The sequence below is a fragment of the Hyperolius riggenbachi genome, chromosome 1 (genome assembly GCF_040937935.1).
Source record: "Hyperolius riggenbachi isolate aHypRig1 chromosome 1, aHypRig1.pri, whole genome shotgun sequence".
Taxonomy (NCBI): Eukaryota; Metazoa; Chordata; class Amphibia; order Anura; family Hyperoliidae; genus Hyperolius; species Hyperolius riggenbachi.
This window is the reverse complement of record NC_090646.1, coordinates 270110571-270136620: the sequence shown is the minus strand read 5'-3', so window position 1 is coordinate 270136620 and position 26050 is coordinate 270110571. Positions and strand designations below refer to the sequence as shown.

Here is a 26050-nt window from a genome sequence, read left to right as displayed (position 1 = left end):
CCCCGCCTCCTCCGCATTGCCGCTACCCGCCCGCGTCACTTCCCTCCTATCAGCGGGAGGGAAGGGACACGGGCGGGTGCGCCAATGCGGAGGAGGCGGGGGAGCGGCGCTTACAGACAGCGCTAAGGTAAACATTGTGCTGGCGACACGCTGCGTGTCGCCAGCACTGCGGGGTCTATAGCGGCGAGCAGGGGGGACATGGAGGCACACGATGGGGCAACAGAGGCTGGTCTTCGTGTGCACAACTAGCCTCTGTGCCCCAATAGTATTAGTAATTCCCACCTCGGGTTCTCTTTAAAGGGACACTTAAGTCAAACAAAAAAAATGAGTTTTACTCACCTATGGCTTCCAATAGCCCCCTGCAGCTGTCCGGTGCCCTCGCTGTCTCCCTCCGATCCTCCTGGCCCCGCCAGCAGCCACTTCCTGTTTCGGTGACAGGAGCTGACAGGCTGGGGACGCGAGTGATTCTTCGCGTTCCCAGACACATTAGCACCCTCTATGCTGCTATATGGTATATGATATATGCTATAGCAGCATAGATGGTGCTATTGTGGCCAGGAACGCGAAGAATCACTCGCGTCCCCAGCCTGTCAGCTCCTGTCACCGAAACAGGAAGTGGCTGCCGGCGGGGCCAGGAGGATTGGAGGAAGATGGCGAGGGCACCGGACAGCTACAGGGGGCTATTGGAAGCCCCAGGTGAGTAAAACTCATTTTTTTTGTTTGACTTAAGTGTCCCTTTAATTACATATTCACACAGTAACAGAGTTCAGTACAGATTTACCGAATGTTACAGAAGATTGGGCGGCTAGGTCAAGGCGATAGTGTCTCATTTATGCTTGACCAATTGGCTGCTTGACAGACTTTATCTGCCGGCACCCTATTTATGGCCGCCCATGAAGTTGACACACTACGGGTAGAGTGTGCCATAATTTGTTCAGGTGGCTTTAGTCCCATATTTCTATAAGCTGCTTGAATAGTTTTAACTATCCATGACGCATCTGTTCTCGTTGTGGCTGGTTGGCCTCTTCTGTAACCTGATGGGATTACCCATAGTCTCTCAGAATTACGAAAGTCCTTTGTGGCCTCTAGATAGAACCTTAATGAACTTGCAATGTCCAGTGGGTAAATGGACTGGGAGTCTTCCTGTAGAAAAACTGGAAGTGTCCAATCCTGATTGGTAAACTGTCGTCACCTTTGGAATAAATCTCTGGATTGGTCTCAATAGCACTCTATCTGGAAAAAATGTGAGATACGGCTCCATATGACCTAGAGCTTGGATTTCGGAAACCCTACGGGCTGATGTTATGGCTACGAGAAATATTGTTCTCAGTGTTAGATTCCACAACGAACATTTTTCCAAAGGGAAAAATGGTTCTTTTGTCAAGGCTTGTAGAACTAAAGGTAAATCCCATTTGGGAAATAAGTTCTTCCTGGGAGGTTTGAGTTTCATTACTCCTCTCACAAATTGCTTGAGCAATGGGTGATTCGCCCATGAAGTACCCGTTAGAGCTGAAATTGCAGAGATGTGACTTTTGATTGTGTAATATCCTAGATCTTTCTCCAATCCCTTTTGGAGAAAAGCTAAGAGATGGTGTGGTTGCGGTACTAGTGGGTCAAACTGTTCCGTGTGTGCAAATTCTTCGAATCTATCCCAGACTCTTTTGTAAGTTGAATTTGTCGTGGCTTTCCTAGCCTTTAGCATAGTGTTTATTACCGAAGGGTTGCACCCTAATGACTCTAACCTCTTCCCCTCAACACCCAGGCCATTAGGTTCAATCTGCGGGGATCCGGGTGATAGATTATTCCCTGTTGTAACAGATCCTTCCTGATAGGGAGGGGAAGAGGAGATCGTAACTTCAGCTCCCAGAGGAGAGGGAACCAGGGACGATTCGGCCAATAGGGTACGATCGTAATCAACATTACCTTCTCTTTCAAAAGTCTTGTGAGAAGCTGGGAGATCATCGGAGTCGGTGGAAAGACATAGCCGATCTTGAAGTCCCAAGGGGCCGTAATTGCATCTATGGCTATGGCTTGGTTGCATGGGTATCTGGCCATGAAGGTTTTGCATTTTGCATTGGTTTGAGAAGCCATTAGCTCTATTTGAGGATAACCAAGCTGGCTGCATATCTAGAAAAAAACATTCTCGCACAGGCTCCATTCGCAGTTGTCTAGCGTGTGTCGACTCAGATAGTCTGCCTTCACGTTCTCCGGACCCGGAATGTAAAGTGCCTTGATATTCCAGAGGTTAGCTTCCGCAAACTGAAAGATCTTTTCTGTCTCCTGTAAAAAAATTCCGACTTTTCGTCCCCCCTTGACGTCTGATGTAAGAGACTGCCGTCTTATTGTCCATTCTGACAACTACTGTCTTCCCCTGTATTAACTTCTGAAAGCTTAGTAACGACTGGTAAGCTGCTCTCAATTCGAGAATGTTTGCTGGTGTCGACGTTTGGGGTGTAGCCCACACTCCCTGTGCCGTGCGTTGTTGACAGAACGCTCCCCATCCTTTCATGCTGGCATCGGTCAGATGTGATCATGACCTGTTGGTTGGGCTGGATGAGATGGCCCTTCTTCAGATTGGTCTCTACAGACCACAACTGCAGACTGTGCCTCATCGTGGTTGTTATCAGTATAGACTGATACATACTCTTCTTGTTCCATTGTTTGAGGAACCCGAATTGGAAAGATCGATTGTGGCATTGAGCCCATCTGACCATAGGTATGGTCGAGGTTAGGTATCCGATTAGGCTGAGGCACTGTCTTGCTGGAATTGAACTTGCTGATTGTACTTGACATATCTTTGCTTTCAGTATAGTTACCTTGTCTTCGGGTAACATTATAATGTTCTCCTGAATTTTGATTAGGGCTCCAAGAAGAATCATTTGTTCTGTTGGTTCCATTTGACTTTTGGCTAGGTTGATCTTCCAGCCAAAGTCTTGAAGTGTATCCACTAATGTCTGTCTGTGTCGCAACAGAGTGGGAACGTCTTGTGATAACAGAAGTAGATCGTCTAAGTATTGATGAAGTCGTAGGTCTTTCAACCTCAGTAGAGCGACTATTGCTAGGAGTATTTTCGAAAATGTCCATGGCGCTGTACAAATCCCGAATGGGAGGCACGTGAACTGATAGTGTACTGGCCCTACTGCGAACCGGAGGAATTTCTGGTAATCGGCATGGATGGGGACGTGTAAGTACGCGTCCTCCAAATCCACCGATAGCATCCAGTCCAATTTCATCACAGACGCTGTTATGGTTTGTAGTGTCTCCATCTTGAACTTTCTTAGGAGGATACGCTCGTTTAACTTCCTCAGATCGAGGACTGGGCACCACCAATCCCCTGTCTTTTTGAGGACAAAAAATAATGGGGAATAAAATCCGCTGCCTCTTGACTCCTCTGGAACTTGTATAACCGCTTTCTTTAGTAATAGAGTCTCTAAATATTGTGTCAGAATGGATCATTTCTCTATTACTAACGGAATCTTGGTTGGAGTAAAGAAGTCCCTTGGAGGCCTCTTTATGAATTTCCATCTGTGTCCCTGAGTGATAGCCCTTATCACCCAAGGGTTTGAGATCTTGTCCGCCCATACTTGTCCGAACTGACTGAGCCTTCCCCCCACCGGACAAGTCTGGGCGGAGACACCATCAAAAAGACTTCTGCGTCTGGTTGGTGGGCGTTGTGCGTTGTCTCGTTGTCCTAGGAGTAGACATCTGGGGGTTTTGCCAGTTTCTTCGGTACTCACGACCAGGTCTATATGTGCGATTAATTCTGTATTTGGCTTGTTGAAATCTAGTTTGTTGCGGAATCTGTTTCTTTATCATCCGGTCCTGTGGGATTAAGCCTGATCTGCCACCCGTTACTCTTTGGATTGCTGTGTCCATTTTTTTGCCAAATAGGTTTTCCCCATCATAGGGAATTTTGCACCAGTCCTGGCATGAAGCGGGATCGGCTGACCAAGCCTTCAGCCAAAGCGCTCTTTTTACCACCACTGAATGTACCATAGATCTAGCGGAGCATCTTATTACATCCACCGCAGCCTCTCCCATAAAATCTGCGGTGAGCTTTAATTCGTCGAGAGTCGCGATGATTGTCTCCTTGTCTACATCGTTTCTTAGATCCTCTTCAATATTGAGGGTCCAGGTCTTTAGGGCCTTAGCAATAGAAGTAAGCGCTTTTGCTGGCTTGGTTGCTCCTCCTGAAGATACATATATTTTCTTTAACTCTGAATCCATTTTGCGTTCCAAAGCGTCCCTAAATGAAGCTGCATTCTCCCTAGGTAATGTAGTTGGTTTCGCCAACCTGATTACCGATGCATCCACAATCGGAGGGTTATCAAGATGTTTGGACTGATCCTCTTTCATAGGATATAGCTTTGTTAAACGATTTGCTAGTGGCGTCTTTTTCTCTATTTTCTCCCACTCTTCCTTTATTACTTCGGCGATCTCAACCATTAGAGGGAAGGGGGTCACCTTTTTCTTGAGATGGTAGTAATATTCCTTCTGTTTTTTAGGTTTTTCTACATTCTCATCTTCTTTAATGTCTTCCCATTGTATGGCCTCTCTGACGGAGCATACGTATGGTTCAACCAATGAAAAGTCAAACCCTGCGGCAGTGAGATCATCCTCAATCGTTATGGGCTGTTGTGGAGGTTCTGTAGATGTTGACGGCTGTGCCAGAAGAGCCTCTATGTATTCCTTCATGGAATCTTGTACGGCTTGTTTAATCAATTCTGAAACGTCCACCGGTGGTTGTTGAGGTTCCGTAGACATTTCTGCAAAGCACTCAGTGTTGTGGGCTATAACTTACCTAAGAAAAAAGGTCTCCTACCTTCTAGCCCGTGGCTGGTTTGATTGATGAGCCGAGTTATCCCTAGTTGCAGCAGAAGAAGCTGCAGGAGAAAAAGAGAAAGCATATAGTAGTACTGGAGTACATATATTCGTCTAGGCTTAGAGATAAAAGCACCTCACAGTCGCAAGTCGCAGTTAGGAATTATATTAGGCAAAGTCTCCGCAGTATACCTGTACTGGCATGCTGTGCGCTCATAGCAGGTTGCTCCGACACTGCACTCCGGCGCTCCATCTCGTAGCCAGCGAGAGGAACGCTGAGATTCCATTTAAAATTTCGTTCTCCGTGTTTAACTCCGCCTATGCCCCTAGTGGAGCCAATGGTGGCCGCGGAGTGGCGTCGCGTCACTTCCGGCGGAAGTGACATCTTCAGGAACTCCGAGTTGAGACGCAGAAGGCGGAAGAGAAGAAGAAGACCGGCATTGTGGAACACAGCCGGCGCGGAGAGGAAGGAAAGTAAGCAATAGGGAATCCCTCGCAAACTATATATTTTTCGCATATGTGCATATTATCTTCAGCCTCAGCCCCAGACCTTTAGTCTGTTAAGGGCGTAGCCGCCTGAGCAAACCAGCAAACCACCAGGCACCCCCAAACTATTTTATAGAATACAGGGGAAGCTGGCCGAGGCCACCAGCGATCGCTGTATTGAAGGCAGGTAGGGAACCTATAAACAGTTAAAATTTTAGTACTTCAATAATAAAAAACCTGTTGTCCGAGGACAAAAAAAGCCCACTCTACCCCATAGGACATTTACTTAATAAATTTGTTGTAGTTCCGCCCCCACCTCAGTCTTTTTTTGCAGGTGCTACAGCTCTTCATTGCGGTAAGGTGGATCGCGCCTACGCAGTAGACCGATACGATCGGGTTTGGCTATTTCCGCCTTAACCCGAATGGAGAGGCGCTGGTGCGCAGGATTGCAGTAGGTAAATATTTACCTCGCTGCTGTTCAGGGGGCTGCAGCGCTGGATTGCCGGGACACCAGAGGACGGGGGAAGCCTCATTAGGATCCAGAGACTTTCCCCTCCCGAGGTAGTTTTTTTTTCATTACAGATTTTCTTTAAAGGGGTTCTGTTTACCTTTTTATAAACAAAAACTGCCACTTACCTGGGGCTTCTATCGGCCCCCTGCAGTTGGAATGTCCAGCGCCGTCCTTTTACGATGCGCCGTTCCCCGCCGCCGGCACCAGTGTAATTATTCGTCTAACTAGAAGAATAGAAGTGCAGCTGCGTGGCGGTGGCAGCGCGCAGGCAGTGGGAGCTTACTGCGTAGGTGCAGTACAGGAAAACTTCATACTGCGCCTGTGCTGTAAGCTCCCACTGACGCGTGCGGGAGTGAGCACGCGTGCGGCCACGGCCACGCAGCCACACTTCTATTCATCTAGTTAGATGAATAATTACACTGGTGCTGCCGGCGGGGAACGGCGCATCGGAAGAGGACGGCGCGGGACATTCCAACTGCAGGAGGCCGATAGAAGCCCCAGGTAAGTGGCAGTTTTTGCTTTTAAAAAGGTAAACAGAACCCCTTTAACAATCAAATCTTCAATGTTGAAGTTCTCCATTTTTCAACGTGACTTACTCCATCAGAAGGAAGTGAAACACACTAGCATTTATATAGGAAGCAAACAGAAAGTGGAAATACAACAGCACAGACATTTGACCTCAAAACGCATTAAAAACGTGAATAAAAAGCATACATAGTGCTTCTCCATAGGAAGCGTTCCTGACAACTCATGCTGAAAAAATCCATTCGATTTTCCAAAACCGCAATCACGCCACGGAGCGATTTTTACCGCAATTTTGCTACGCAATGCATTGTAAAATCACGATCGCTGAAAAACATTAGGGACTTGCGCAATCGCTAGCGTTTAGCGCTAGTGGAAAGGGCCCTAAAAATGTGCCGAAAAAAATGAGAACGCAAACAAATGTTTCCCGAGTGTGGCTATTGACTTAGCCACTGTAGCCCTGCACTTTCTGCCCCTGATGACAAAACACGCACGATTCCTGCAAGTGTGTTCCCTGCTTTCCAGATAAAAATGACCCATATCAGTAATAACTGGCGAGGCTATAGAACATGTTTGTGCTCTCTGGTGTACTTTGTGCATGTTTGTTATGTAAAGGTGGCCACACACTATACAATAAAATGATCCGATTTTACAGTAATTCGATAAAAACGATCTCTCGGAAAAAAATCGAAAGCTTTTTTTTCATTCGACTGAAAAATACGATCGGATTTCCTGTTTTTTTTTTATTTAAATCAATCCAGAATGCCAGATATTTATCTTTAACTTCTACTAAAGATTGTATGGCATGTGTTGGATTTTCCAATCATTTTTATCATAATTGAGGAAAAAATTGAACATAGGTGTGTGGTACATTGGTCATATTTTTGAAATGTTACAATCAGTAAGAAAAATGTATTGCAATTCTTAAATTGAACAGATATTTAAAAAAATCTATGGTGCGTGGCCACCTTAAAGAAGAAATGAAGAGAGGTGTATGGAGGCTGCCATGTTTATTTCCTTTTAAGCAATACCAGTTGCCCGGCAGCCCTGCTGATCCTCTGCTTCTAATACTATTAGCCACAGCCCCTGAACAAGCATGCAACAGATCAGGTGTTTCAGACTTTAGGCTGGTTTCACAGTGGGACGTTACAGGCGCACGTTAGAGCAGCCTGTAACGCAGCCCACCGCACAGCAATGAAAAATCAATGGGCTGTTCACAGTGCCCACGTTGCGTTACTTAGTAACGCTGCACCATAAGACAACGTACTGCATGCAGTACTTTATAAGCGGCAGAGCCGCGTTAGACTGTTTGCACATGCTCAGTAACGTTGGGGAGGAGCGGAGAGCGGCCAGGCACATGGCTAATTAATATTCACTGCACTCAGTGACGTGCAGTGTTTACTTCCTGGAGCGGCCGCTCTGTGCGGCGATTGGCCGGGCGGGACCACGTGATGCCGCATGCGCACAAGAGTACGCATCACGGCATCACGGACGCCAGAGTGAGCTGCACAACACGGCTCACTCCGACGTCCAAAGCAGGGAGCACCAGGCGTTGCGTTAGGGGCACGTTATGCAACCATAACGTCCCCTAAAACGCAACGTCCTGGTGTGAAACCAGCCTTAATGTCAGATCTGACAAGACTAGCTGCATGCTTGTTTCTGGTGTTATTCAGATACTACTGCCGAGAAATAGACCAGCAGGGCTGCCAGGCAACTGGTATTGATTAAAAGCAAATAAATATGGCAGCCTCCGTATACCTCTTACTTCAGTTCCCAGAACAGAGCCAGCATAACAAATCTGCTATTTCTCTGCACTCTAATCTACAGCCTGAGCTGCGCTTCCTTTACTGGCTACTCCCCCTCCCTCCCTCCTTGTTGTCAGCCCTTTCCCCAGCGTATAGATCCTTCCTCCTTCTACCGGTCCTTCTTCTTTCCCTCCCCACCCCCTTAGGAAGTAAAGTAGTCCTCCCTTCCTCCTTTCTTTCTCTTTTTCCTCATTCTTCTCATTTTCTCCCCGTTCACCTTCCTCTCCTCCTCCCCCATTGACTCCCCTGTAAGAAGAAGGACACAGGAAGAGAAGTAGGAGAGGCAGTAATCATGCGCCCCTCCAGCTTCCAGAAACAAGGAGGAGAAACCCTCATATAGATACATGGGGGTTCTGTTTTATACGAAATATTCTTGTTTTTTTATTTGATTTTTAATGGGCCGGATGATCTCCAAATGCAACAGTGAAACCTACAGCTTTGCAGGGGAGGTGAGCTGTGGCTGAGGGGCTTTCAGTTTCAAGTGGTGTATGAATGTGATTTCGTGATTTATTATTATCTATACAAGCAGTCATGGACACACACATTGTGCAGTTGTTTGTGTTATGTGCAGTTGTTTGTGTTATGTGCAGTTGTTTGTGTTATGTGCAGTGTTGCTGTAGAAAGCTATGCCCTTGTGACTGACATTTGCATATATGACCCTAGCAGTTCCTATGAGTGTGCAGAATGAATTGCATTAGCCACTGATTGCATACAGTTCATTTACAGTCAGTTGCATATGCTGTGTACACCTGCCTTTCTTCATTACATTGTTGTAAATACGTATTGAATGGTTACTCTTGGAAGGAGCCACTCCAGCATTGCCTTGGTCTTTGGCATGCTGTTCACCAACAGAAAAGAAACACAATGACATCATCCTCATGTATACAAGTGAATGCAGTAAAATACTCCTGTGTAACTCCCCCTAGCCACATCCTGGCTCATAGTATCTTTGAGAATGTTTTATGTTGCTGCTCATTTTTTAAGCCTATTTACATTTATTTAGATGGTACAAAGCAATATATGCTGTATAGCAGAATAGGATTAGGAAAGTTCAAGAAATGGTGAGATACTTGATCTTTCTGAAAGCTGGGTGTCAATTAACACTGTAGGCTTTATTCATAAAATCAATGCCAAATGTAACTGCAACAGCCATCAATTAAATGCTGTCTGGACTGATGAGAGATGCTGAACCCATCACACCATGCTTGCCTTTGAATTCTTTGTTGTGTTGGTTATCTCTGCCCCATAATGTCTTGGTGTAGAATGGCCATTTAATTTTTGTTGCACTTAAAGGACACATCCAAGGAGCTATAAGAAAAAAAGTCTACTTACCCAGGGCTTCCTACAGCCCCTTGCAGCTGTTTTGTGACCTCGCCACAGCTCTGCTCCTCGCTGGTGGCCCAGGGTCCCCTCCGGCGCAAGATGCCCGCTGCACCTGCGCGAGCGGCTCTCAGTCGCAATGACATCATCTGGACTGTACTGCGCAAGTGCAGTAGTTCTGCACTTGCGCAGTACAGCCCGGATGATGCCAGTGCAAGCAACTCCGGAAGCCACCAGAGCTGCGGTGAGGGCACAGGACGGCTGCAAGGGGCTGGAGGAAGCCTGAGGTAAGTAGATTTGATTTGTAATTTACCTAGGCTCTGAGCAGAGCTTTTAAATGAAAATCTGCCCTTACCTGCGGCTTCCTCCATCCCCCCATAGCCCGTGATGTCCCTCCGGTGTCCTCTGGGTTCCCCCCTTGGTTCCGCTGGTGGCCCTGTTAGGCTGACAACTTTGGCTGAAGCCTTGCACATGCGTGGCCTATCTGCGCACCTGGCTCGATCACTGTAAGCCTTCTGCGCATACGCAGTGCATTTTTTTTTGAGAACCACACATGTGCAATAGGCTTATGGCAATGTGCACGTGATTGGGCTGGGTGCGCGGACTGGCCGCGCATGTGCACGGCTTCGGCCAAAGTCGTCAGCCTAACTGGGCCACCAGCGGGCCCATGGAGGGGACCCAGAGGACGCCAAGGGACTTTGCAGCCTATGGGGGGGCTGGTGGAAGCCGCAGGTAAGGCCTCAAGCCCACTAGCAGTCTTTTCTAAGCGCTAGTGATCTGAAAAAGTTCTTGCTAATGCAATGCTACAGGGGTGTCCAAACTTTTTCGACCAAGCACCATATCACTAGTCTTAAGATAGCTAGGGGGTCGAACTAGCAAAATTAAACCCCAATTTTTTTCTGATTGCCCCCTAGTTACAGTGTGCCTATTACATTTTTGTCAAATAAAACCTTTCCACAGGAAATACACCATATGCCATGTGTGCAGTGGTGGCTGCTGCTGACATAGTGGTGGCGGTTGCTGGCATAAGTGGCTACCCTTCACTCATTAGGTCCAGGCCCATGTATCTGTTCTTCCTCCCCTCCATTGGGACTTCTGCAGCCATTTTCCATAGTCCCTTATTAATCACTAAAGGACTACAAAAAATGGCTAACATTTTCCAGTGTATACTGAATATACACTCGGGCAGCCATTTCTTTGTAGTTCTATACTAATTCCTATGGGACTACAGGAGAGCAGAGGGGGAGACAGAGTGGTGATACAGGTTGTCCTTAACGTGAACCTTAACCCCGGGGGGGTTCACTTACCTGGGGCTTCCCCAAGCCCCCTGCAGTCCTCCTGTGCCCTTGCAGCTCCCCAAGTGTCCTCCAATCCCCGCAGGTTAGTTTCGTGTACTCTGTTTTCGTGTACTCTACTCTGCTTCGGCAACGTGTACTCTGCTTCGCCTTCCCCGCCGTGAAACAGAATAAGTGAAACATTTTTTCCCCCCCATGGATTGAGTTAAATATATTAATTTGCAGTACACAAAGCTCTATGCATTGAAAAGGAATTGTTTTTGGATTATTATTTTTTGTATTAATTTTTTGTTTTATCATATTACCTGGGTTGCTGTGTTTGCAATGTTGACTTTCTTTGTGAATGTCAAATGCAGCTTGGCTGAACAGCAGTCTGTGAGCTATCATAACCTACAGACAGGAAGTAGACATCAGTGTGCTGGGAGGGGCTCCAGCTACTCCTTCTTTTTTTTTTTTTTTTTTTTTTTCTACCTCCTTTTGAATACAGAGGTTACCCTCTCCATCTCCTCCCTGAACTGGTAAGAGAGAGCAGAGAGATGCAGGAGGATGCAAATCCCCAGCCTCCCCCCTCACTCCAAGCATAGATAAGGAATACACGTCAGGTCAGTGTTCAGTCAAAACGGCCAATATTCTTAATTATATTAATGGATTTTCGTTAGAGTTGTACTGACGGTCACATGCCTTTGCATTGGAGCACATTTTTAAAGCAGTGGATATGTGAAAGTGCTCTTCCTCCTCCTATTTTCGCTATTGCAGCTTGGAGTATTTTCCATTCTGTCTTTATGCACTGTGAGTAATCTGATACTGTATAACCAGGCCTCACATCATTCAATGAACAGAAGCAATGGTTTGAACTAGCGAAGAGTTCTGTGGACCCCATCACCAGATCACAACACATATTGAAGATAAATGATAATTTGTTGGGAAACCGATATTGTCAGTGCAGAGTGAAGGTGCTAAAGCTATACATTTGAAGTATTTAATTAATGTACAATTTGGGTGAAAGAGGCGCCCTGGTGTTTTATAAAAGCATCTAAAAACAGTTTAAAATAACAAGAAATAGGAGGTGGCTTACCTCAATGACGAAAAATCTTTGTGTGAACAAAAGATTTTATTAGTAGCACAGGCAACGTGTTTCGCAGGTCTGAGCCTGCTTCCTCAGGTCACGAAACGCGTTGCCTGTGCTACTAATAAAATCTTTTGTTAACACAGATTTTTTTTGTCATTGAGGTAAGCCACCTCCTATTTCAGGTTGTTTTAAACTGTTTTTAGATGCTTTTATAAAACACCAGGGCGCCTCTTTCACCCAAATTGTGCAATTTGCACCCCAATACGCCACCCGTTGTTTGGGTGGAGACAGAACACACGTGGTTTGTACCACGGTGGATATCTGTCTGCTTTCTTTTACCAAGGAGAGCGACCGCATCCAAGTCCCCAGTGACCTCCCCGAGTGGAGTCAGGTTTATTGTCTCCACCTGCTTCCTGTGGTCGGTTGGGCTCTCACTTTTGTCTCCTGTGCCTTTTTCTAGACGGTGCCTCGACACCCACATCCCACTACATTTAATTAATGTTTTCTATGTTGCCTGTTGTACCTGAGACTATAAAAATAAGTGACATACTTACCTAGGTAGACGGAAGCTTCTGGATAGTCCAGAGGCTTCTGGTGCCCTTCTCAACACCACTGTTACCCCACGCAGACCCACTGAACATATCTGGCAAGACTTTGCTGGATATGTTCATTTGGCCATGCTCCTTGCCATGTATGAGTGTTGCTGTACTGTGCCTGCACGAGTACAGCAGCCCCTACACTGTAAGCAGAAGCAGCTCATCCACGATCGGCTCCAAGCTACTTAGCCGGTGCGGCCGTACTCATCCAGGCACCGGATCATGGATCCGCTATAGCAATACATTCCAGACTAAAATTCCCGGCATTTCTGCATTGCAGTAGAAAACACGTGTCTGCATGAGTGGGTGGTACCTGTATTTTATAGGAATTAGAGCAGGCTTTCTCAACCCAGGGTTCCTTGAATAATCTACTGGGGTTCCTCTGCATTTTCCCCATCATGGGGGTAGTATAATAGAGCAAATTATAATAGGGAGTACTGTAAAAAGAAGCACTAAACTGGGGGTTAAAGTATTAATCAGCACATTTAAAAAGGCACTAGAATAAGGAGACACTGTAATAAGGGGTAGTAAAATAAACAGCCACACCTACTTTTGAAGACCATGCCTCCAGCAAAATAAATGCAGGGGTTCCTTGAGATCCAAAAATTATTTGCAGTATTACTCCTGGGTAAAAAGTTTGAGACAGGCTAAATTAGAGGGTGAGCAGTTTTAAGATGCCAGCATCTAATCCCCGGAAACGGCGTGAAAACTCCTTTTTTTTTTTCTCTTGGAAAAGTTCAATTCCAGTAATCATACCCATAATCTTCAACTAACGAACATGATTTCTTTCAGATTTTAAGTCACTAGTAAGATCAAAGGGGGTCAAAGCTTGTTATTCAAAATTTAGAGGCAACCATAGCCCTGTGTGGTGAAAAAGGATTCGGTGTTACCAGGTTATTGTACTGTATTTGATATACCGGTACATATTTTTTTGTTTTTTCTTTTATTGCAGGTAGCTGTATCCGGTTGGGTGGTAGGTGTATCCAAGGGGTACCATGAAGTATTCTGGACCCCTGGAGAGCCAGAGACTGTCCCTTCTTTTGGAAAGGGCAGTCTCTAGAGAAGCCCAGATGTGGAAGGTGTGCGTGCACAGATCACCAACCAACCAGGTAGGATTATTATTACTGTGATTTAGAGAATAAATTCTCCATCACCAAATAAATACTTGTAGATAAGCCCTCCACACTGCTACTTTTTACCTAAAAAAATTGACCAAATGCAACTTGCTGATGGGCCAACCTATCCCCCCACCCCATATGCAGAGCACTCATTGGAAGCATGCTGGGAAGCATAGAAACTTCTCCTCTCTAGCTTAAAGGATACTACAACTGACATGTGGCATAATGAGATAGACATGGGTATGTACAGTGCCTAGCACACAAATAACTATGCTGTGTTCCTTTTTTTTCTTTCTCTGCCTGAAAGAGGTAAATATCAGGTATGTAAGTCGCTGACTCAGTCCTGACTCAGACAGGAAGTGACTACAGTGTGACCTTCACTGATAAGAAATTCCAACTATAAAACACTTTCCTAGAAGAAAATGGCTTCTGAGAGCAAGAAAGAGATAAAAAAGGGGGAAATTCTTATCAGTGAGGGTCACACTGTAGTCACTTCCTGTCTGAGTCAGGACTGAGTCAGCCACTTACATACCTGATATTTACCTCTTTCAGGCAGAGAAAGAAAAAAAAGGAACACAGCATAGTTATTTGTGTGCTAGGCACTGTACATACCCATGTCTATCTCATTATGCCACATGTCAGTTGTGGTATCCTTTAAGTCCTCCCATCTCCCTGGCAGCTTCAGGGCATGCTGCTAAAGCACCAGGCTCAATGTCCTGTGACTGCAGTGAACCTGGATCTCTAGTGGTGTTACAAAGTGGCTGGGGAGACACGAGGACTCAAGCTAGGGCGAGGAGAGGTAGCTATTACAGGCACACTTCCAATTTATTATTATTATTTATATAGCGCCAACATCTTCTGCAGTTCTGGGCATATAGTAGTAAAAAAACAAATAATGGTGGGGAACATAGATAAAGAAGTAGTTCAAACACTGTACGATCAGCACACCGTGTTTTGAGACATCACCAATGTAAGCACATGTTCATATGAGAAAGTACAGCTAAATAAAGAAAAAAAAGTGATATCCCTTCCCTGGTGAGCAACGCGCACGCACACGTGTACACACACACACACACACACACACACACACACACATACACACACACGTATATTAACCAAGGATAAACACACACACGCCTTCCTTAACTGCAGAGTGAATACAGCGCATAGTACATTAAAGTGTGCTTCACTGCTACTGGTAAGGAGGTAGCACGCCAGGCAGGTGACAATGCTCTGCTGTGTGCACTCCGCTACAAATTCAGGTGGGGCGGTGGCAGGAGATTCACAAAGGCTATTTAATGCTGCTAAAAGGAGTAGGGCACATAATGCTGCTATTTTGGGGGGTTCATTGGGGCCACATTTTATCTAAAACTGACCCTTATAGAGAATGCTGAAATCTCCAGAACATACTGATGTCTTAATTGCTCATAATTATGACAGGTGGATTTTAGCCTTCTAAAATTTCCTTTACCTACCTACATAAAACGTGTATCCTGATGTTCATGTGGACACAAACTGTTGTAGATAATTTAGGTACTTTCCCCAATTCCAGGAAATTGCTTGTATTTAATCTTGAATAATGTGGAAAAAGCTAGAAAAATTCTGGGACTTTTTTTCTTTGCTGCCTGTTGGAGTGCATTTTCCTCACTTATCTCAGGACTCCAAAAAGCTTTGTGGGTATAATAGGTAAACCTTTAATAAGAAAACCTGTAGTCACAGGGACCGGGAATGAAGAAAGATTGTAAAAACTAGTTGTAATATAAGTTTCCCCTCTTTGTAAAATGTATATTTGTTTTGGTTACTGTGTCTGAGATTCCTCAACTTCCTTTCTGGAAAGGAAGTGATGGTCATTTTCAGAAGTAGGGCCACTGGACACCGGCAAGAATGCAAAATAAGTTCTGACTCCAATCCCACATTATCCAAAACTATAAAAAAAAATTCCAGGCATGCTTGAATAAACCAGTGATTATCCAATTTGCCTGGGAAAGAAAATGATATATTTTCTTCCTTTAAACATTACAAAATAACCCATTAGACAGTGTGGTTGCCCTGCATATTTATAATGCCAAAAAATACTTATTTAGCTGACAAATTATGGCATGTAAATGACAAATAAACAAGATTTAGCTGGATTGGTCTGATAAAATGCATTATACCTCCAGAGTATATTTATGATCATCCCTTTTTATGATGAAAAACAGACACTGCGTCATTAGCTGACCTAAGGCAAGCAAGCCAAGCATCTGGGTTGTTTTGTTTTTATATATCTCTATTGCGTATTTTCTGTAGGCACACGTTCATGCATGTTCTGTTTGACTATGTGGTATTCCTTATTTCACAAGACTAGAGTGAATGAGTTTATTGTGCACATTCGTGTCGGCAGGAATGTTGATCGCAAGAAATTCTGAAACGTCAGGTTTTTTTTTTTGTTGTTGTTTTTTTTTACATAAACAAAAATATTCTGCAAAGAAAAACATACCATAACTAACACATTTGGAATGTTACTAAATTGGATTGGTTGTCATATGATGCTGAACTTAACCTCTATCTTCTCTGTATTCTTAATGGCCCTGTTCACTCCAGCATTTATTTTAGATATTACAAAAATGTGACTGGATTTTCTTAGCATTTGAATAAGGATTTTGTATTGAGGTTTCCTACTGTTTGCTGTTGGTTGTCAAATGCCAGCCATGCAAGCGTATTCTATCTTAGTGAATGGACATCATCATATATATATATATTTTTTTTTTTTTATTGCACATCCTGTCAATTGCTTGTGCTCAGTGCCAAGGTTGTCTCATTAAAATATATAATCCGAAGACATGGCAAAAATAGTTGTTTTGTTTAGCTAATACCGTTAATGACTAACAATACAAGATTTCTTTGCAGGCTTTCAAATCTTCCTCGTCGGGCATGATACAGAACTGGATCAGAACCGTACTGTCTGATCCAGTTCTAATCATGTCTGAAGAAGAAACTTAAATCATTCTGAATTGAGATGCAATAAGGCTCTAGAGGTTGAACTTAAATGCCCTCCCCCCCCAACATACACAAATATGACTACAGTGGAACCTTGGTTTTCAAGCATAGTTTGTTCCGGAATCATGCTTGTAATCAAATGCACTCTTATATCAAGGCAAATTTAATAGAATATACAGTACTGTAAAAAATAAAAATGTAAACAACTCATTATAACAGAATTATTGCTATCTGTTGGCTCACCTCAACCTTTTTTGTGTGACTTTAACAAGGAACTTGACAGTTGCTTGTGCAACAGCACAGGACCAAAATGATCTGATTCGGGGAGGGGGGCCACTAGACGCCAGTGAACTGTATAGGTGAGGAGGGCTCCACTAGACACCACAGAACTGTATATAGGGGAGGAAGGAGGCCAGTAGACCCCAGGGAACTGTATAAGGTGTGTGTGTGTGTGTGTGTGTGGCATTAGACACTAGGATACTTTATAAGGGAGGGAGGTGGCCACTAGACATTTCTGGTTGGCCAGCGCCTTGGACCCAGTGTTCAATTTTGGCACACTTTGTATTTGAGTTTGACACCCCTGCTTTAGATTTGTAATAGTTTTTAACATCAGTCACATAAAATGATTGCTGTAAAATGTGTCCACTGTTTGTTTAAAGAAAATTAAAGTCTTTAAGCTAGTGAAGGTGTGCTTCGTGTGCGCCAGGCCTTGTAGACACGGGTTGTCGGAATACATTATTTAGCTGAATTCCACGAAAAGAGCAAGCAATTATAATGAACACTTGGTTCCCCATTGTTCTGCATATGTTCATTCTTGTTTGGTTTACATTGTTCCTCTTTCCTGGAGGCATTCGTTAAAGTAATAATTCATATTATGTGCTGATGGAAAAGTGTTGTTGTGTCCCTGCAATGTTCAGCACGTCGGAGCAGCACAATTAAGCTGTATACTCCCTGAAAGAAATTCCTTAATTAGACAAGACTTCAGACAGCTTTTATAGTTTCATAAAAAGTATACCAAAGATAAGATTCTGCTTCCTCATTATTACCCAACAAATGTGGAGGTAAGGTTATAATTCTACACTACAGTTTGGCATTTTTTTTTTTTTTATTAGATGGCCAAAGTACATGCAAATGTTTGTTTTCAGACCATGTAACTTAGGAGGAAAATGACTCCTTTGGTGCAGCACACTAGCAGTACATTCTGGCAGTACCGCAGCGAGAGTACACAAATGCCGCACAAGCATTTGGTCCATTTCCGAGCTGCATTGCAGCATACAATTTGGCATCAATTTGGAATTATTTGCATTCCAGTGACCATCCCAACAGGTAACATTTGTTTATGCGTACACTATGCGCTATTATCTGCATTACAATGTAAAACATTGTTATTTAGGATCTGGATCTAGTGTATGAACATGTGTCCCCTGACAACCCATACAGATTGGCATCTTTGGCAACAGTTATGCCCAAATGATGTCTGAGTCCATTGTTTCCCTGCTCACCCTGCCAGTAAGAATCCACTCTGCCATCCCTTCTGCTTAGCAACAGATGCATTGCTAGCCTGCATGGACAACAGTAATTGTGCACATACTGTATATACACCTGTAAGGTACCCATACATCACTCGACTTTGCGGCCAATCGACCATCCATTCAATTATTGAATCAGATAAAAATCGGTACCACTAAGAGCATGTCTGATCGATGTGACCAATTTCAACCCGAAATTGGTCGCATGTATCGATTAGACATCTTGTAAATTGTAATGTCGTAAATCTTGGGCCGATGTGCTCGATCGGGTGTGCGGTGGTAACGGCGTGCAATATCGGGATGAGCAATGAACACGACGGAACTCCCCTAGTGTAAATGTGCTCCCAGTGCATTTATACTTGTCTGTCTGCTGTTGCCCGTCGCGGTGCCCAAATGTTTTCTGCTTCCTCCATTTGTGCTCACACACTGCCGGTGTATAGCACGTGGAGCATGTGTGACGTCACACTCACACCCGATGCTATACACTGGCAGCCTATGAGGCGCAAATGGATGAAGCCAATGACTGATGGGCACGGTGGACAGGTAAAATATAAATGCACACACTGGGCACATTTGCACTAGTGGGGCAGCGACAGATGCGGCATCATGAGGCTCATTCCCAAGAGATTTTATGCTGAAAACAGTAATGACCTGCAGTGTATGGGCAGCTCACAGATCTCTCTCTCTGATCAGGTTCGATCAGAGAGAAATCTGTCTCTTGGTCAAATCTGCCCATCATTGGTAGTTGTATGGCTACCTTAAGGTTCGTACACATGTCCAACAAAGTGCACGACCAAACCGACAACATGACCAACCCGCACAACAACCCATTGACACGACTTGTATTTCCACACGGCCAAACCAACTAAACGACCAACTCCTTTTGTATACTACGCACACAAGTGGAACGACAGACTGCAGAATATGGCCTCATTCAACACAAGGTCAAGTCATTCAGATGACTTGTACACACGTTGCCAACTGCACGGTGTCGGCCCAACAGTCATGTGAGTTGAACTGCTGGATGGATTAGGCAAACCGCTTGTTATCAGTCGCTTGTCTAGTTGTTTGTCATGCATACACATGCCCGACTGTCGTCCAACAGACCAAGTTTGGACGATAGTTGGGTGAAATAGTTGCATGTGTGTACGAGCCTTTCAGTGCTTTTACCACACAGTGTCTTGGAAACTCGGGTTGGCAGCTGCTGTACACACGCTTATTGACTGATGAGCTCGTATGAGATAATGAAAGTAAAACTATTAAGGTACCCATACAGCAGGCAACTTGGCAGCAGATCGACCATCTGATTTGATTATTTTTAATCTAATCGGATTAAAATCGGTGCCGCTAAGTGCATGCCCGATTGACAATGCAACCAATTTCGGGGCAAAATTGATTGCAATAGTCGATCGCACATGGTGCAATATGTAGGGTCGACTTGCTCAATGGTGTGCATGGCGGTAACGGCGAGCGATATCGGGATGATTGACAAAATCCCCGGCACTGTTCTTCCCTGTGCAAGAAGTGTATACGTTACCTGTCCGCCGCTTGTACTCTGCTGACTCTGGGTTTCTTTCTCCATACATGCGTGCCCCACATGGATGCCTAGTTAGGGCGCGTGTGTGTGACATCACACGCACACCCACGTTACTAGGCAACCATGTGGCGTGCGTGTATGGAGAATGGAGGAAGCCCGGAGCCAGAGGAGGACAAGCGGTGGCCATGGACAGGTAATTGTATAGCTTGAACTGGGTACCGGAGGGGGCTGACATTACACATTAGGGGAATAGCATCAGGTCAGCGAGACAATCTGATGCGGCATCACAAGGCCGATTTTCTGATCAATTTCTGCCTGTGGTGTATGGGCAGCCGACAGGTCTCTTTCTAATCAGATTCGATTAGAGCGAGAGAGAGAGAGTTGTCTTTTGGTCTAATCTACCCATCATAGCTAGATGTATGGCTACCTTTAACCTTTGTAAAGTAAACCTGTGACTTTTTAAAAGGAGAGAACATTACATTCTTACCTCGGTATAGGGAAGCCTCTAGATCCTCCTGCTCAGTGTGTCCGTGCTTGTTCAGTTGGGAGCATGGCCCTGCACGATCTTCAACAAGCCCTTGTGGAATAGTCTGCCAGACAGATTGACCACCAATGCATTGAGAGGGGTCAGGGGCTGTTGTACTCATGCTGAATTCTCAGGAGAGGCGGCCCTAATGGCTGCCTTGGCCAAGAACTGTCTACAGTGTATACAAATGTTCTAAATAGTGTGGCTAATGAAATTGAGTAAAAGGGAGATTTTGACTGTAGTTCTTTAACATACAGCTTTACAGAAGTTATTTAAATGACGTAACTTCAAGCATGGAATTTAAACTAGGCCTGAAGGCAAATATAAAAAAGCTTTGCCTGAGTCAGTAGTGTGCTCAATAAAGAATGATTAAATACACTTTTATAGAAAGCCAGTAAAAATACCTGATTTTATCTGGATAATGGCACAGACTCTCTTGCACAGTCTTGCATAGTTTGCTGTGTTGAGAGGGGAAGGCCTGTACTGTGAGCCAGCCAGGCTTTAGAGCGTGCACTGTGCTGGTCTTCTACCTTGATCAAAGACAAAAGGAACAAAGGGCACTCCTTGATGTATTACCCTTTTATTTGCGAAATTATTGCGTATCCCTGTCCAGAGTAAAGTCTATGTAGCTGGCTCTGTTAATCTTAGTGCAACGCACAGTGTCTTGCTCAGGTTCACGGAGCTGGCTACATAAGGGGGAGACTTCACTTCACACAAGGCGGTGATATGATCGCTCTATCCCATTAGCCACGGTTGGTGGCGGAGGCAGAAGGAATTCCCTCAACTGAGCAGATAAGCCTAAATAAGTTTACAGCATAATTGTATATCTTGTACGTACAATTCTTAAAGTGCAAATAAAGGGTGATACACCAAGGAGCGTTCTGTTACTTTTGTCTTTTAGCATTTGCACAACCTCTCCCTTTTTGAAGAGAGCAGCCCTTTGAGATTCACCACATTAAAGTGGACCTGAACTCTTGCGCAGGACAGAAGGAAAAAGAATAGAGAAATGTACCATGTAGGTATTTGGGTAGAGAGTTTAGCCTGTCTAATTCCCCCTCATCTGTGTCTAATCACAAGTTGTAATTTGATCTCCCCCCTGTCTCAGTGAACTGCCACGGTAGATAATCTAATTTGAATGCACAGGATGTTAATATGTCTGCTTTCATGAAAGCAGGAAGTATAAACACTGCAGAATTATTATAGGATTTATATCAGCTGTAAGAAAAACAAGTTTGCCTTCTTAAAACAGAAAGAATTTGCGATAATTCAGGTTGGAGTGAGCTTGAGATGTCTCCCAGTGCATCACTGCCAAATATATGCAAATTAACCATTGTACCCTTAGAAGCTAAACACACCTCCAGAACCGCTGGAATGCAATGATGTGTCAGCTTGTTAATTTATACAGAGCCAGAATAATCCAACATGCATACAGACTGTTTCGGATTGTTGGATGCTCATCAGTGCATGGCATGGATTAATTTGGCTCTATGCAGTAGGGCTTGTAACACCGAGAGGTACAGACTAACCAGCAAGCATATCAGCTGTAAGGCCTGGAACCCACTGAAATCAGCAAACGCAAAACGCAACCGCTAGCGTTTTGTCTGAGCGGTTTGCAAGCGGATTCATGCGCGTTTTTGGTTGTGTTTTGCAACATTGTATTTTTTTGCCCAGCGGGTGCGTAGCGTTTTGCGTTTTGCGTTTTTATCCTGATTGGTCCTGTGAATTATTTTTCATTTTGTTACAGTGTGCTGAACCGCAAAACGCTAGCAAAACCGCTCAGTTTAGGTTTTGCTGAGCGTTTCTGCTAGCGTTTCAATACTTTACATTGAAGCGCTAACGCTCCCAAAATGCTGCAGGTCGCTCCTGTGGAAGTTGCACCATCCATTAACATTGGCCCAGCGTTTTGGCAAACTGCTAGCGTATCGCAGTGCTGCCAAAACGCTGCCAAAAGCGCTCCTGTGGGTTCCAGCCCTAACAAAGGTTTTTCCTTTTAAAGGTTATTATGCTGTTGCGTATCTTTTAGAGCAGTGAGGAAGTTCTTAGTTCAGGTGCAATTCTTAAATCGCATCATTTTGCAAGTAAAGGGTGATACACCAAGGAGGGTTCTCCGTTACTTTTAATGGCGTGAAGTTACTTTTAAAACTTTTTGAAAGAAGGCAGAAATCTGTATAGCTCTCAGTTCAAGTCACTTTGAAAGTAGAAAAGTGCTTGTAATTTTGGTATCAGTAACACAAGGTTATTATGCTGTTGCGTATCTTTTAGAGCTGAGCTGAGCGGAAGTTCGGAGTTCAGATCCGCTTTACAGCACAGTGTTTCTCAAACACCATCGCCAATCAGACTGCACACTTCAGCGCATATATCCTCCTCTATGGCTTTCTTCTATCTTGATTGCAACTGGGGTCAAACAGGTTGATTAGTTTGTATACTGTACATGTCCACAGGTTTTTGTTTGTTCTGGGAATGGAATATCATATTAATTGTGAACAGCCCATTGATTTACATGGGTTGTCAGTTCTAAGATAAAGCTTTCTTGCAATGTCGGAAAAAATGCATAAACTGTGAAAGAACCCTTAAGTAGAAATCCAACTTACCATATTTTTGAGCTCTTTATGCAATGAAGGACTACATTTGTACCCACAGCATGTCATAATCGACCATTCACACTGTTCCAACTCAAGACAGACAAAAAGGGCTCGGGAAAAGGGGGCGCTCAGACAGTAATTTGGGTGCTGTCAAAAGACTGAGCCGAAATGACTATAAACACAGCATAATTTGGCCACCAGCAATATCTGGAAGCCTGATTTACCTATTTCCCCAGTGTCCATGGTGGCCTGGAGGGGGAATAATAACAACAGACCGGCCTATGTGTGACGTCTCCTGGCCATCTGGGTGAGTTGATACGCCAGGCGGATCGCTCGTGGGTTGGGGATCAGGGGCTGCCATACACACGCTTGATTATTGGCTGAGGCTGTTATCGGCCGCCTCAGCCAACTTTATGCTGGGAACACACGGTACGATTTTCCGTGCGATAGATGGATCAGATAGATAAATTCGTCATGTCCGATTTTGCTCCCAATCGTTTCTGCGCTCATTTCATAGCGTTGAATGGAAAAAGATAAGAAAAACGAATGAAGATAAGATAATCAAGCGCTGAATCATGCAAAAAAAAAACAATTGGGTTGCAAAATCGCACGAAAAAAAAACGTGTGTACCCAGCATTAGTCAAGTGTGTACGAGCCTTTAGTGTGGTAAGGGGTTAGGATTTTAATCACTGTCCTTTGTCCCCATTGTCCTGTGAGAATTCCCATCACTCCATGTCCAGACTGGAAGTGGAGAAAGGAGCAATAAGCACAAACTTTTTTTTTTTTTTTTTTTTTTTTTTGCTGTCTCCAATTTCCTGCACTTGAAACTGCCACACAACTATATAAAACCCACTAGATTTGAATTGGCTCATTAATATACATTTGATCAAATGCATTTTTGTATACAGAAATTGCATAAAGACCCACACAATGTAAATACTCTGCTTAAAGCCCCATCTACACGATACGATTCTTTGTCTTTGTACGATTCGAATACGATTCTATTTTCGATTCGATTAAATCCAAAATGTCTGCTCGGGATTCAATTCGATTTGCCATTGCAAAACAATGGCAAATCAAATTGAATCGAATTCCGATCAGACATGTCGGATTTAATCGAATAGTAATCGAATCGTACAAAGAATCGTATCGTGTAGATTGGATTTTACAAACAGCTTTTATCTTCTCTTGCACTCTGCAGTATGGAGTAATTATGTACGTTTTCCCATGCAGATTAAGGGATTTTGTTGGTTCTTAAAGTTCATATGAAGGGCTTGCTTGATTTCTCTCTTGAAGTTGGCACGCAAGTTACTGGTTCAATGCACCAAGTAACGGTGATGATTACAGTTTCTTTGACCTACTGCACATTGTAGATATTTTATAATTTTTTACATGGACAGAAAAGATTATTAAACGACCTCTGTCGCAAAAATATTAAAATGTAAAATATATGTAAACCTTTACAAAGAAGTATGTTTCTTCCAGAGCAAAATTACTTTTCTCCTATGTTGCTGTTATTTATAGTAAGTAGTACAAATCTGACAGGACCAATAAGTTTTGAACTAGACCATCTCCTCATGGGGGGTTCTCAGGGTTTTCTTTGTTTTCAAAAACACTTAATGAATGGCAGTTGCTCAATCCAACTGCCAAAAAAAAGTGTACGGAGAGTAGGCAGCTTGACCAGCATCTTTTTATAAATCATTTTCAGGTAGTGTCTTTTATAAAGAATAAAGGCCATGCTGACAATCCCCTATGGAGTTATGGACTAGCCCAAAACTTGTCGGTAATGTCAGATTTCTACTACCTACTGTAAGTGACGGCAACATAGAAGAAAAAGTAATTTATGGCTCATTTTACTCTGGAAGAAACGTACTACTTATTTGTATGCGTTTACATACATTTTACATTTTAAGATTTTCGCAACAGTGGTCCTTTAAGGAAACACAGGAGCAGAAAAAAAGAAAGGGGATGACTTTATTAATTATTGTATTTATAAAGCACAAACCTATTACGCAGCACTGTACAATAGATAAATGGGGTTAACATACAATGTAGGACATACAAGGAAAACGGAAAAAGAACAGGAAAGAGGAACATGCGGGTTCAATGTCTTTAGTAACAATAGTTAAATGTGTTTTCGTAGAATAGATTAAGACCAATTTGGTCTGTGAGGGGGTGCCCGACGGTGGGGTTGCATGGTCAAGTTGGAAACACTAGGGTAGAGTGCCCAGCCAGAAGCTTACAATCTAATGGGTGACTTAAAAGCAAGTGCTAGTACAAATAAGAGACCTGAAAAAGTCCAAATTTTAGGGATGATCTCTTATTTGGCAGTCACTGTGATCAGAGAGGATTTAAAAGTATGTACGTTGTATTGACAGCATCTTTTTGTGGCTCTCCTCTCTTCAACCCACCTCCTTTACAGCACAGATTTGGGGATTTTAAGAAGTATATCATATCAAAGAACAACGGTTTGATCAGCCCCACTGAAGGCCCAAGTGACATTACTGTAAAGGCAAGAAAGCTAATAAATAAAAAAGCTATTCAACAGAAAGTTTCAGCTGCAGATCAAAGCTGATTTTCAAGCACAGTTCTAAAAAGGCTACTAACCGCTTAGAATGCTCAAAAGTTTTTGTGCAGAAGTTCCAGTCTAACTTTAATCTACTTACCAGACATCAGAAGTTATATTAGTGTGGCTGGGGTTGTTCTGCTACATAGATTGCTCCAACCTGATATTAAAATAGGGGAAAGGGGGAGTAATCAAAACAGCCTGATGAAAGAGGGTTGAGCCCCCTGAAACGCGTTGCTTAGTTACAATAAAAGTTTTTACTTTTGATCCATACGGCAGCCACCGTCTATTTCCTATTTGCATACACTTGCACTGGCAAATTGCTTAACCCACCCACGACTGCCTGACAGTGCAGCGGCCTATAGCGGCATCACAGCACTCAGGCTAGGTGGAAAATATACCAGAGCAGCGGCCTGCCAGTACAGCTCTGAAGGAGGCTATCGTCTGCACGCCTTGTGGAGGAGGACTTCTGCCAAGACTTGGTTCCCGGTCCAAGTGGGACAAAGCTTTTCTGCTGGCCACCCCGTATGGGACAGTCAGCCACAGATCCAGGTGTGAATATTCCTCGGCCGGCTGGCCATTTTTTTTGAATGACAACCTGAGTGCGCTCTCCCCCCACCCCTTGTTTTTCCTGCCATCCCCCACATTCCACTGTCTACTGCAGATCAGATGCAGAAGTCATTTTTCATTTTAATTAGAGGAGGAAATAAACTATCAGTTCAGCAATGAACAAATAATGAAAAGATGATTTATCTTTAGTCACTGATATAGCCACTCCCTTTTATATC

General features: G+C 43.9%; 1 protein-coding gene across 2 annotated transcripts in view; it reads left to right on the top strand.

Moving 5' to 3' along the window:
* The window catches only part of CCNI (cyclin I), a 131445-nt gene that overhangs the window by 70469 nt on the left and 34926 nt on the right, over positions 1–26050 (top strand). The window contains exons 1-2 of one of the 2 annotated variants that reach the window (XM_068233555.1): positions 8261–8594; positions 13378–13534. In XM_068233555.1, the coding sequence (XP_068089656.1) occupies positions 13421–13534 (114 nt within the window). In that variant the 5' untranslated portion in view covers positions 8261–8594; positions 13378–13420. Of the gene's footprint in view, positions 1–8260; positions 8595–13377; positions 13535–26050 lie in introns of those variants that run through there. The other variant, XM_068233556.1, reaches the window with a different exon arrangement.